We start from the raw sequence: 14,830 nt of genomic DNA on the forward strand, positions 1-14,830 counted from the left end.
AAATCTTTTGAATGTTCCACCAAATTTTAATCCAAAAAGCTTTTATATTTCTACAAGTCCACCAAATATGAAAATAAGTAGCGTCCAAACTACCACATCTCCAACATTTGGGCTGTAAATTGGAATACATACAAGACAGCTTTTTACGATCCAAATGCCATCTATAAAACATTTTATAAAAATTTTCTCTTAAATTTTGGGCTTGAGTAAATTTTACATTTCTAACCCAAATTACCTCCCATACATCCAATGGGATAGGTTCTTGAATATTTTGAGCCCACTTTACCATGCAATCTTTCACTAATTCCATTTCCGAATCCAATTCTATTAAAGCATTATAAATTCTCTTTATATGCGCTCGAGTTTGATCTTTAATCTGTTTTACCAAATTTTCATCCATCACTGTCAAACCAACCTTCTGATGTAACTTCCACCTAGCTTGCAGTTGAGTATACTGGAACCAAGACTGTACAATATTTTCTTGTTTTAACTCAGCTAACGACCTTAATTGCCAATCATTCCCTACCATTCTAAGTAATTCCTTATAAGAAATCGTATCCAAATTCACACCCATAGATACACCCTCTATTGCATGTCCAGGAATCCCCCAAATTGGTATTTTATAATTCAACTTATAATAATACTTTTTCCAAACACGCAATAAAGCACTTCTTAAAATATGAGATTTAAATACCTTGTCAACTTTTTTGTTATATATTAAATATGCATGCCACCCATATAGTAAATCCCATCCCTCAAGATAGAGTATTCTTTTATTTGTTAAATTAAGCCAATCACTAACCAATGTTAAAACCATCACATCATAATATAATTTCAAATTAGGCACCTTAAGTCCTCCTCTTTCCCGTGCGTCTTGTAAAATCTTAAGTTTAACTCTCGGTTTTTCCCCCGCCCAAATAAATTTATTAATACCCTTCTGCCATTCATCCAAATTAGCGTCCTTTTTCAAAATAGGTATCATTTGAAACAAAAAGAGAAACTTTGGTAAAACATTCATTTTAACAGCTGCAATTTTCCCCAACAAAGATAATTGTAATTTTTTCCAATTATTTAAATCCTTTTGTACTTTTAACCATAACATCTCATAATTATTCTTATATAATTTAACATTAGAAGCTGTAAAATATACTCCCAAATATTTAACCTTTTTCACTATTTCATAACCTGTCAATTTTACTAACATTTCCTTTTCGTTCATGGTCATATTTTTAGATAATATTTTGGTCTTATTATTATTTACCTTAAAACCAGAAACTTTCCCATATTGAGTTATAATTTCCATCAAATCTATAACCGATTGAGTCGGTTGAGATAATGTAACAACCAAGTCATCCGCAAATGCTCTTAACCTTTAATCATTCTGCTTTATCTTTATTCCCTTTATTTTGATTGATTCCCGAATTTTAATCAATAAAATCTCCAATGTTAAAACAAACAATAATGGTGACAGGGGACATCCCTGTCTTGTCCCTGCTCAGGACAATCTTTACTTGTTTTGTGTACGTTGCATACAATCAAAAATATTTCCTTTGTTGAAACCCTTTGTTGAGAATAATGAAGGCTGTTGTGGATTCTTTGTTATGTTTGATGCTAAAGAAGGGATTAATGAAGACACATATCTCATGATTTCATGATTCTGTGAGAGATATTTCTCTTTTCTTTGAAGGGAAAAATTAGAACTAATACTTTCACATGTCCTATAGAAATTCAGAGACCTAAATGGCTATGCTGTACAGAAAATTCATTCATTCACAATTATTAGTTTCACTTCCATTATTCACTTCCAGGAAGGTTCTATAGCAGTGATGGCAAACCTTTTAGAGACCGAGTGTCCAAAACCTGCCCCCACTCGTCCCCCCCACAGGGCCACCCACCACCTCCATGACCTGCTGCAGCAGATTGCCCAGGCAGCCCAGCCGCACTATGGCGGTATGCCCTCCACCTGTGCCCCACAGTATCATTTTTACGTGACAGGGCGTGAGGGTGGAGTCTTGTCCCCGCTGGCTGCCATATCCTTGACTGTGCTGTTCCACACGGGCCACGCTTGGGGGCAACTCTCCTCCGAAGGTGCTGCTGGTGAGAAGGGGGCTACGGGGGGAGCCGGGGCTGGGGCAATAGCGTGCATGCCCACAGAGAGGGCTCTGAGTGCCGCCTCTGGCATGCGTGCCATAGGTTCGCCACCACTCTTCTATAGTAATTAACTTTTGCTAAGGAGCTCTTGTTGTGTGGTTTTTCCTCTGGCTTTAGCAGAATGTCTACAAAATAGAAAGTCTATTCTTCATGCTCTACACCCTAGAGATTTTGTAAAAGCTTTCTCTCTGTCTGTCTGTTTCTTTCTCTCAGATTTTCAGATAACATACCATTTCATATTGATGGGCCCCATTTCAAAAGTACTTTAGATAATTTTACTTCAGTTTTTCTTTTGTGGAAAACAAGAATAGATTTTTCACCCAAGATAATAAAAAAATAGCTTGGTGGAAAACTCTTAGCAATTATTTAGTAAGAAAAAAAAGACAGAGGATGACATTCAAAGATGCAAATAAAGGCTCTTGAAATTACTGATGAGTTTTACTAAAAAAAAAAAGGCAAAAATATTTTTTTCATTCCTCAGTAGTAAAATTGTTTATCTGCAGTCTTCCTACCCCCAAAAAATCTGCAGATGGAGACCCCCATTTGAGAACAAAGTCTCCAGTCACTGGAATGTAATCCAAGAAAAACAAATACTACAAAGGCTAGTAACAGGCGGATGCCTTTCGAGCTGGTTTTTTTGTGACCATCTTGGCTCCTGGAGAAAGGGGGTCCCCAAAACATATGTATCAGCTGGATATACCCTTTGTACTAAGTCTCAGTCTGTTTAGCCAGATGTCTTCCCAACAGGGACAAAGAAAAAACAGACCTTGCATTATAATAATCCAGGAAACAGAAAAGTGTGTCTAGTGAAAGAAGGCTCATTGTATCCCATCTGATATTTATTAAGGGTTGTTTAAGTCAGCAGGGAGAAATGTGCAGCATCCGGAAATGACCCGGACTCTCTGGTATGTTCAACCGGTGACAAAGGTTTCGAAGCAGCTCATCATTAAAGATGTGTGCTCAGATTACATAAGGAAGGACCCAAACCAAACTAATATGAACAGATAAAAGTGCAATTAAGATTAAACTCGGTTTTGCATAATTTAGAATACGGTCACTTCAAGAGCATAGAATAGTCTTACGAACTTTTAATCTACTAATGAACACTGGGAAATTCACTGTACAGCTTTTCCCACCTAACAAAAGCAGTCAGGGACTAAAGCCCTCCCCAGTTTCACTTACGGTATATTGCATTCATTTTACTTACATTTACAGAGACGATTCAGGCCTGAGATATTTAGACTGTAAGGAGGGCACAAAGTGCCCTGTTGCAATTTATTTGTGCCCTTCTTACAGTCAGATATTGTCTCATGCTTTTTGTTGTTACTTTTGTTTGCTCCTAATTTGGCCAAATTAGCATACATTCAATTTCTAGGATTCAATAATAATGTTTTTGGTTGATCAATTCTGTATTTCTTTTACCTGTTAGGTAAGTAGTTATCTTATAGTTTGAATGCTTTAAGTAGAACAGAAACTTTTCTGAAAAGCACAATTCTAGGTAAAACCCACAGAATGCATGGTTCTTATTTCTAGTTGCTTGAATCAAAACTCTTATTAATAAGATTTAAAAAATGTGTGTGTGGTGTTTATGCATTTGGGAACCTGAATATTTTAATAGCAATGTAAAGGATAGTAATTTACCATACCTTCTTAGGTGAAGGAATAACTTTTGGTATGCAAAGCAACATGTTACTATCATTTAGGAATCCTGGTATGAATGCACACATGGTCCATACTTGAGGGAGATGGGCGGGCTAGAAACATGAAATATAAATAAATAAAATTACATGTATGCAACATATACATTGAACATTTTATATGAATAACTTATCTCTGTCTATCAATAGATAGACTGATTGATTAACTGCTGAACTTGCATTGAATATAATGCATGACTGTCTCTTATCAGACCAATAAATTAAATTATTATGAGTAATCAATAAACCACATTTAGTTTTAGCCTTATGCAGACTTGCAAATAAATATCTTCAGATTAAATATAAAGAGGAATCTAAATTCTTAATTTTATTTTATAGGTATTCAAGAAGGAACACAATGCACCAAGTGTAAAAGTAACTGGGCACTGAAATTTTCTATCATACTTTTGTATATATTATGTGCCTTGCTAGTAATAACAGTAGCCGTCTTGGGATACAAAGGTAAGTTCCATATCTATAATAATAGCTGCATATTGAGTCCAAAAAAAATTGACCACAAAAAAGCAATTAATTAACTCAGTGTGATTTCAGAATATGTCAGAGATGAAAGCAAATGGTAATCATCCTTATTATTTTCCATGGTAGCCTATCAGTTAATTCCTCATCCTAAATAATTACTTAAATAGGGTAAGATTACTAATCTCAGATTATTAAATTATAAAAATGGAAGAACCCCTTAAAGATTAGGACAGACAAAGATAGTTGCTCTTTGCCATGATCTATTTCATACTTCCGTCTTTTATAATATTACTGTATTTAGGGAACAGGTGTGTAACAGACGCTCAGTAATTCAGTTAAATTTCACTGACTGTTCTTCAAATACAGCTTATTAATTGATTTCAGTTTAAGGACTGGATGGATACACAAAGAACTTGAATAATATTTAAACATCAATAGTAATGGGAAATTTGAATGTGTCAGTTCTCTGCATTTATTATCTACCTGTTGAAATGCAGGTAAACAGCATGTTACCTTTCTTTATTAGAGATCCCAGTTCCCACAGAATTGGGAAGAGCAGGATTTGCATTGTACTTGTGGCATTCTGGCCAAAATGTCAAAACTGATAATTTCCATATTACAGATAGTCCTCAATTTAACAATTACTTGTTTAGCAACTGCTTAAAGTGGCACTGGGAAAAAAATATTTATGACACCCCCTTGCATTTATGACTGTTGCAGCATATCCACAGTCACATGATCAAAATTTGGGTACTTGGAATTGGCATGTACTTACAATGGTTGCAAGTCCTGGAGTGTGTCATGTGATCACCCTCTGCCACTTTCCTAGTCAGCTTCCAACAAGCAAAATCAATGGGGGAATAGCTGGGTTCATTTAACAACCACATGATTCTCTGAACAACTGTAATGATTTGCTTAACAACCATGGCAAGAAAAAATTATAAAATCAGGTGCAACTCATTTAACACCCACCTTGCTTAGCAACTGAAATTCTGATCCCAATTGTGATCATAAACTGAGGACAACCTGTATTAAGTTAGGGATGGTGCATTTGATATCAGTACAAAGACTGATAATCTTTATCTATCTTAGTAAAAAGTATTATGTAAACTTCTGAATAACTAAAGCTACACTAGTGGTTTAAAAAGGAAAATAAATATATTGTATATTGTGAGTTTAAAAGAAAGAGAAAGGATGTATTGGATATGACTGAAGGAGGTTTGAGCTTATGAAAGCTCATTGTGTGTGAAAGCCCTAATAAACAGGCATATACATAGAATGAAGGCTACTGCTAAGCTTGTAAGCCGCCCTGAGTCTTCGGAGAAGGACGGGATATAAATGGAATTAAAATAAAAATAAAATAAAAATTATAAATGCATGAATAAATGAAAAAACTAAAATAAATGTCAGAAAGTATGCAATACCATAATGAAAATAGTTATGGGAAAGTAAAAATGATATATTGATCATAGATACATGTTAGAGCTCCAGTAAATGATAATAAATAATGATTTTTAAAAAGAGAGAGATTATTAGTTTTTAAGAAGAGACTGGACAACCATTTGTCTAAAATGGTATAGGGTTTCTGCCTGAATTTTCTGTCTCTTCCAACTTTTTTATTGTTGTTATTATTTCTGGGAAAAGTGCATAATGCTATGAATGAATGAATGAATGAATGAATGAATGAATGAATGAATGAATGAATGAATGTGATTCAGGAAAAAATATTCTGCTAGTTGACATGAATTGGGACAAGATGTGTGAGTACAGAATGTGTGCTAAATACAGCTGGACTGAATATGAAAGTGAATGGAATGAAATAAGGGTGTTGAATAACATAATGAATGAGTTGCAAGTAATATATGTAGAAAGAATGAATGGATCAAGAATGAAAGGAAAGACCAAAGAAGTATGGTTGGATGAAATTAATGGAGGCTTGAAAAAGTGAAAGGTGAGAAGTTTAAAGAACAAAAGGCAGTGCAGAAAGCAGCTTATAGAAAATATAGAAAGATATAGAGAAAGTGTTGGTGTTAAGATAGTTTTAGCAATGTTTCCTTTTGTTTCTCTTATTTTATGCCATTACGTTTCTTTGGCTTAGCATCCCTTACCCGTTTATTTTGCAATAGTTTAACTGAAATGTAATAATGTGAAAGATATCCATGTACATACCGTATGTTTAAAAACATCACAAGATCATCGTTTTCTTCTCATTTAATACTCACCGTTAATACTGGCTCCAGTGTCATTGTTGCCTTGCCAGAAGGTAACATTTTGTATTCCTTCTTAATTAAATGTCTTATCCATAAAATGTATAAGACATTCAACACTATATAGCGCAATAATAATTATGTAAATTATTCTTGTGCAAAATTATTTGAATTCCTATAGTTTATCTAAAGCCTTTATGAGCTATGGTTAGTGGTACAATGGTCTTTAATGGTCTTAAATGCCATTAGAATCTGGCATAAAATGTTTGCTAAAGTATGAAAAGATATTTTAACTTTCAAAAGCACTATTTCACTATGATATTGTGTGCTCTCAGAAATTTCTTAGCCTATTTTGTAAGAAACAAAAACTTTCCCCAGGAATGACTTTCCATTTAATATTTGGCTCCTCCCCTGGATTGACTTTTGATTGTAAATTTGTTATTTTGTTTATATGGGTAGTGCTTGACTTATGACCATAACTAAGCCCAGTAAGTATGGTCATAATTGTGATGGTCATAAAACAGATCATCACATGACAGACCCCAAATTCCTTTTTTTGAAAGGTCTTTAAACAAACATGGCAGTCATAAAATGAACCTGGTGGTCATAAATCAAACATGATGGTCAAAATGTGATGATCGATAAGCAAATGTACTGTTTGCTATGGGGATTTTTTTGTCACAAACTGGAGGTAAATGCTGGTTCCCAGCAAAAATATTGTAAATTGCAGACACATAACTGGGGTTTGCTGCAAATATTATAACTGCAGGCTGGTTGCCGAGCACTCAAATTGTGGTCATCAAACTATGAGAGGCAGTGCCAGCCACCAGAATTTCAAAGGCAGGTCAGAAGTACATAGTAAATAAAGGGCTACCTGTACAACATTTGCCAAATTCTGTCTTATTAAATAAAAACAAAAAGCCCTATATTCCATGAGGTTTTAAGTATGCCTAACAGATAGCTTTACAGTCATCTCATTGTGACTTTTTTTTTTGCCTTTTTCTATTACATTTTCATCCAAATGCAGTTGTTTAGGGTTTATTTTTATTGAGCCACTTCGTATTGTGTACTTTCATGATTCTAAAAAGTGCCAAAAGTGCCGGCATCAAGCTCCCTTCGTCCAGTGCGCTCCCACAGGGAGGGTCTTCTCAGGGTGCCACCGGTAAGAGATTGCCGGCGGACGACACCCAGGGATAGGGCCTTCTCAGTGGGTGCGCCTGCCCTTTGGAACCAGCTGCCAGTGGAGCTGAGGACTGCCCCCGACCTCCGTTCATTCCGACGGGACCTGAAGACCTGGCTCTTCGAGCTCTCTGGCCCAGGCTGAGGATTCTAATTTTAGCTTTAATCTTAATTTTAACTGGGGTTTTACTTATGCAGGAACGAATATAATTTTTTTTAATCTGTTTTTAAGTTTTGTATCTTTGTTTTTTAATTCACCCTGTAAACCGCCCTGAGTCCTTCGGGAAAGGGCGGTATATAAGTGTGATAAAATAAAATAAAATAAAATAAATATTTCTAACAATTGAAACCAGGTGTTCTGTGAACACTTGCTCCATCCTTCTGTTCCCTTGTGGGCCAGAGGAAAGCTTCCAAGCCCTATTGAGTCCCTTGTGGGTGGCAGCAGTCGCAACATGCTTATGAACTGAAAAGCCAAACAAACCTGATAATTCTGATAATTTGCAACTTCTTAAAAGAAAAAAATCCCTACATATTAAGTATCCAAGGTTTTTATATCAGTTCTATTTTTAAGAGATTTAGTGAAAGTACATAAGAGACAAGTGCTCCTGTCATATAGGTGGTATGAGTAAACCTATAATGTCTTCCTAGGTCAAATTTGCTGCATTCCCTCTTTGTGTATCTCACTAAAATTATGAATAAACATATACTTTATGTTTATATAAAATATAAACAGGCTTTAATGTGTATCCCTTGTTTTATTGCTAGTTTAAATCTAGCATACTTGCCTTTTGCTGCTGCCTGATTTTTGTCTAGTTCTGTTTTTTGGTTTCTTTTAAAAAATATTATTGATCATGTTACATGGTTTTATTTTGTTGCATGCTATTTTGGTAGCATCATTTAAAAAAATAGCACATAATAAATTTATATTGTCATTGATAATATTGTTATTATCATCAACAATCTCATAGTTATTTTTAAGTGCTGGTGCCAGTGGGAAGATTACCCTGGTATCTTTAGGCCTATATTAACATAGTTTGGAATGGAGAGCCTTAATTTTCATTTCATAGACCATTGTATTACATCTTTCAATCTTTTATCAAAATTGATCAATGCTAAGACATTGTTTTCTTCTGTTCTAGTTGTAGAAAAAATGGACAATGTTTCTGATGACATGGAAGATTCACGTCAACGATGCAGTAAAAAATTTTTAGAAGTGAAGGATGATTTAAAGAAATTGGGTAATTAATATGAATGAACTGGTTAAGTAAATGGTAAAGTTATTATGCCTTCATCACAACATACTAAAATTGGAACCAGTAGTAATTGTTTTTATAGTAGCTGGTTATAGATTCCTTAAAAGATTAGTTTAATTTGTTAATGGTTCATCTTTAAGCTTTCAAACTCTTAATCCTGCACTTTTTACAATACCATACTGAATAAATGCATATACAAATTATGTATTTACTCACTATAAAGCCAACTAAAGTATGTGTTAAGTCTATTAAAGCTAAGATTAATCTCTTGGGTAAATGGGATATTGGCAAACACAGTTTTCACCCTTTTGAAAACATACAATAAGACAGAGCTTCTGAGAGTGAAAACAGATGATACTGATCTAGGTTTACTGGTGGTCTTTCAATAAAAGAGAATTCATATGCTTTTTGTATGCCTTTAATTTTCTATGTTCTCCAGCATGATAGATGGAAAATTCATGAATGGGTTAACTCTGTCTTCCTGCCTTGCCACGCCTCTCCTGGGCCAGGACACCTCCCAGTCACGACTTAGTCTGTGACCAAAATAGATGTGGTAATTTTGGCTCCCAGAATCTTGCTGAGTCATCTCTCGTATATATATATTTTCCCCTTTGTGGATTCTTCACTTAGATAGCATTCACTGTAGTTCTTCTCAGGATTGGAGTTTGCCCTTATCTTTCTCTCAGAAGCCCCAGGCTGTTCTTTTGCGGCACGCTAGTTGCGGCCGCCACTTTGAATTTCAGTTTACCAGCAGCTGGCCAGGAGGAGGCTCTTTATCAGAAAGCCTCCGCTGCCTTTTTAAGAGTGCCAATAGCATCAGAGGCACGTGAATACTCTCAGCACTGCCTGCCTTCTCTCCTGAATTAAGGGGGAAGGACAGGTTGCTTCTTTTTTCACTACCAGCAGTAGCAGCCGCCATTTTGGGTGCCACGATCACATTGCTTTTACTCTGAAAAGGCTTGTGCAGTCTTCTTTGCTAGCTTCTGAGAAGGGGAGGGTAGATTTCAGCTCCCCCCCAAAAAACCCCACAGACTTCAAAATGGCTTACCTTGCCTTCCAGCTCAGGGAAGTTGGTCCCCTGAGTCTCTGGTCAGTCACAGGGGTCCTTTTTCAGACTCCTCCTCTCCCAATCATTGCAGAGGGTTCTGAGTTCAGATCCCTTCTGACTGTAGCACAATCATTGTTTGCCTTGCCCGAAACCTTTCAAACTGGATGGTCAAGTACAGGAGGCTTCAACTGTAGCTCTAGGCCTCAACCTAGCTGTCTCATTGTCCATTCCAACAGAAGATGTGTGCTGGCTGTGCCATTCTTGGCCTCGCCGCCACCCACAGAGGCAGAGGTAATACTTGTTGCACTACACTGGCCAAGACGGCCGTGGTTTGCTGACCTCGTGAGTCTGTCAATCTCTCCCCCATGGAGGATTCCTCCAGATCGCATTTCACTCAGCCAGGGAGCTCTGCATCATCCAAAACCCCAGTGGCTCCAGTTGACCACCTGGCACTTGAACGGCGGCTCCTGACACATGATTCTTATTCATCAGAGGTAATTAAGATGATTCAGGTCTCCAGATGGCCTACAAGAAACAGGATCTATGACTCCACTTGGAAGAGTTTCTGTAGTTGGTGTGATAAGAACCAGTTAGATCTTTTGGCTATTACTATCCCAAGGATCTTGGACTATTTATTGGAGGGGCTTAACAAGGGCTTGGCACCCAATACCATCCGCTGACAAGTAGCAGCTCTCTCCACCGTATTTACTTGGGGCAATTCAGAGGCATTGGCTCAATATCCTATGGTATGCTCATTTCTCAAAGGAGTGACCAACACCAAACCTCCAGTGGTTCACCGGTATCCCTCTTGGGATTTGTCACGGGTCTTGCAGGCCCTTACCTCTCCTCCATTTGAACCCATCAGAACCTGTACTCTGCGGTTCTTGACAATTAAGATGGCCTTCTTGATAGCCGTCACGTTGGCTAGACGCATTTCTGAATTGGCAGCTCTCTATGTCAGACAGGACTTATGCGTTTTTCATGCTGACAGGTGGTCCTTCGATTAGATCCCTCCTTTATTCCTAAGGTCAATACCTTGTTTCATAGAGCTCAGGAAGTCATTTTGCCAGATTTTTGTCCTCATCCATCTTATGCCTTGGAACAGCAATGGCACACTCTGGACGTCCACAGGGCTTTATGCCACTATATTAAGTGGATAGCGTCTTTTCGCAAGTCCAAAGCGCTCTTTGTTTCCTTTCAACCCTCTACTATGGGGCGGAAGGTTTCTGCCTCCACTATAGGCAGGTGGATCAGGGCTTGTATTACAGGGGCATACCAATCTCATTCCCTGGCAGTTCCCAGGCATATCACTGCTCACTCCACTCGTAGTGCTGCAACTTCGGTGGCTTGGGCGACACAGGCGTCCATTGAGGACATTTGTAAGGTGGTGACGTAGTCCTCGCCTTCCCCTTTCGTGAGGCATTATAAACAGGATAGGTTTGCCTTCGCAGAGGCCTCATTTGGCTGAAGAGTGCTGTAACAGGTAGTGCCACAGGGTGGGACACAGGCCCAGACTGATTCCCTCCCATAGGGACAGGGCAGGTTTGGTATGTCCCATTCGTGGATTCTCCATCTATCATGCTGGAGAAGGGGCGTTGTCTTACCTGAACACCTTTTCTCAGCATGATGATGGAGAATCCACACCCACCCCTTAGTGTCCGTCAGGTCCTGTGTCAGGGGTATGGGAGCCAACACGTCGGACTGTCGTCATTTGCTTCGCCTTTGTCGTGACTGGGAGGTGTCCTGGCCCAGGAGAGGCATGGAAAGTTTGATTGACTTAGTCTAATTGGGCAGGAAGACAGAGATAACCCATTCGTGGATTCTCCATCATCATGCTGGGAAAAGGCATTCAGGTAAAACAACGCCCCTTTCAGTGACCCTTCCACCAGCCTTGTAAATAGAAATTAGTTTGTATTAATTCAGAGTTTCCCAACACAAACTGATGTTCATTAGCAATTCCCCAAATAAGTTTGTTTATGTATTGGCTTATCCTTCTGTTTGTATAATGAAGTAAACTCTGTTAAACTGTTCTTCTAATAAGTAACAAATGTGAACATTTATCACTTTCCTGCATCTTTCAGATTATCAAGCTGAAGAGAAAGCCATGAACACAAACACAGAGTTTTCAAGTTTCAAAGCCGATATCCTAGCCCTCCGCCAGCAACTTCATGAGATTTCAGAGAAAACCACAAAGAACAAAGATACACTGGAAAAGTTACAAGAATCTGGTAGCATGTTAAATAACTGGCAAAATCAAATGAATAGTGTTTTGGACAGCAACTCTTTCATTATGAGCAATATCAACAAAACTCTGCAAGCTTACAATGGCTACATCAATGATCTCCAACAAGACACAAGTAACATTCAAACAAGCTTGCAAAGCCAAATGGACTCACATAATGTTGTCATATTGAATCTAAATAATCTTAACCAGACACAGGTTCAGCAAAGAAGTCTTATCAGTGCTTTGCAGAGATCTGTGGATGACACAAGTCAGACTATCCAAAGAATCAAAAATGACTTTCAAAACCTTCAGCAGGTTGCCCTCCAAGCACAGAAAGATACCGACTGGCTTAAAGAGAAAGTGCAGAATTTGCAAGTATTAGCAGCTAATAATTCAGTTACGACCAAAGCTAATAATGATACACTTGAGGATATGAGCAGTCAGTTAAATTCATTCAGTGCACAGATGGAGAATATCACTACTATTGCTCAAGCCAATGAACAAAGTTTGAAGGGTCTCCAAGAACACTACAAAGAATATGAAAACAGAACATCTGCCAAATTTAACCAGCAAGAAGACCGATTTTATAGCTTTGAGACAGATATGGTCAACATTATTAGTAATATTAGCTACACTGCCCATCACTTACGGACACTAACCAGCAATCTTAATGATGTCAGGACAACGTGCACAGATACTCTTAGTAAGCATACAGATGAGCTGACTTTTATGAACAACACATTAGCAAATATTCGTTTTGATGCTACTACTTTAAGGATGCAGCAGGATGTGATGCGGACACGATTAGATATTGAAATAGCCAATTTATCAGTAATAATGGAAGAAATGAAGCTAGTAGATTCTAAACATGGCCAGCTGATTAAAAATTTCACAATATTGCAAGGTAAGTACTGGATGACTTTTCCCAAATAGATATTTATATTGATTTTCAAATTGTCAAGGGTACCTCAGATTTCCAGCTCCATATGGATTTCAGCATTGTAGGAAAATAAATATGGTGACTACATCATGTCCTGGCTTTCTGTAAAGTTGGGGGCGGAGAAGGGAATAGAAGGGTAGGAAGAAATAGTAGGTCAACCTTTTAGATTTATTAGAGCTACACTTTTCTCATATCAGTAATAATATTTTAATCTTTGTATGTCTCCCAGGGTCACTGTTGCGAGATATGTGGCCATATATATTGTTTAAATAAATAAAATTTTAAAACATCAAGCAAAATATTCATAATAGTCAGATAACCCCTAAAACAGTTATAAATCCCACATATCACATTTACCATTGTATTTTATTATTGCTGTTTATAGATTTTAGACTGACTTAGAGGTGGCTTTATTTTTTTAATATTATATTTACAGGTGACTCTGTGCCTCATAATTCATTAATGTAAATGTGTTAATCTCAAAATCATAATTTTCAGAACATTGTATACAACACATCTTTGATTAACCAGGCACATAAATTTTATTTACAGACAGTATAAATAATACTTGAATTTATTGCTGAAGGGCCAAGTTTGAAGATCCCTGGTCTAGACCAGTGGTTCTCAGATTACTTCATTCCTGTATCTAAGAATCTGTGTCCTCAAACATATAACCAGACAATCTTCTTTTTTTGAAAGCGGTAATATGTTTGCAAATCTTCTGCTACTATATGTAGCTACTATCTGTTTTGATATTCTTATGGACTTAAACATTGTAATAATACTTTTGAACTAATAATGGTAAGATAATGAGCAAGCTCGTTGAGATTGAAGCAATATTTGCCAATCTGGAACGTCTTTAAGCCAAAATAAAATAAAAAAGTAAAAATATTAAATAATGAAAGGAAACAAACTAGCATAAATGTTGTTTTGTCCTCAGAGAGGCTGCTGCAACCTTGAGGACTAAGAAACACTGGAAAATGCTGAGTTGCTCAAAACTTTCAGCTGCATACTAGCAATTCTGCCTTCCTTCTCTGCCCTATTTTCCTCTCTTGCATTTTTTCATGATTTTGGAAGGGAAATGTGTGTCATAAACTACTGTGGTACTGGATACCACTTGTTGAGAAACAGTGCTATAGACACAAGCTATTTGTTGTATAATTTAAATACAGATTATGTGAAAATTTATTATTAACATAGTAGGGTTATCACTGGTTGGGTTTTTTTATTTTTGCTATTCTTAAGTTCATATTCCTCTATCTGACTTCTTTTGGAGCTAATTTCTAAAACAAAATGTAATAAATGAATGAACTTGTATCACTTGTTTAAGATGCCAATTTCTAGTAAGGAGAACAATACTGTATTGCATTAGTTGTTATAACATTATTCCACAAACAGCTCAATTTTAAAAAAAATAACTGTAAGGTAAAATTGGTCCATTATATGTCTGGTTTGTTGTGACCTTTTGGTTTGCTGATTATGCTGAAGTATCTTAAAATCATAGATGAAAATTGTTATTTAGGTGATCAAGTCTGTCCACTCCTCCAAGCAGGAATCCAAATTAAAGCATCTATGGCAGATATTTATTTATTTGTTAGATTTATATTTTCTCCACAACAATATGCTGAGGTATTGAGCTGAGTGAATGGCT

General features: G+C 36.9%; 1 protein-coding gene across 1 annotated transcript in view; it reads left to right on the plus strand.

Moving 5' to 3' along the window:
* The window catches only part of COLEC12 (collectin subfamily member 12), an 85,332-nt gene that overhangs the window by 58,275 nt on the left and 12,227 nt on the right, over window positions 1-14,830 (plus strand). Inside the window, exons 3-5 of the mRNA XM_083359152.1 lie at window positions 4,188-4,310; window positions 8,854-8,952; window positions 12,097-13,143. Coding sequence (XP_083215278.1) covers window positions 4,188-4,310; window positions 8,854-8,952; window positions 12,097-13,143 — 1,269 coding nt within the window. The remainder of the gene's footprint in view (window positions 1-4,187; window positions 4,311-8,853; window positions 8,953-12,096; window positions 13,144-14,830) is intronic.

The sequence above is a fragment of the Vipera ursinii genome (assembly GCF_947247035.1).
Source record: "Vipera ursinii genome assembly, chromosome: 3".
Classification (NCBI taxonomy): Eukaryota; Metazoa; Chordata; class Lepidosauria; order Squamata; family Viperidae; genus Vipera; species Vipera ursinii.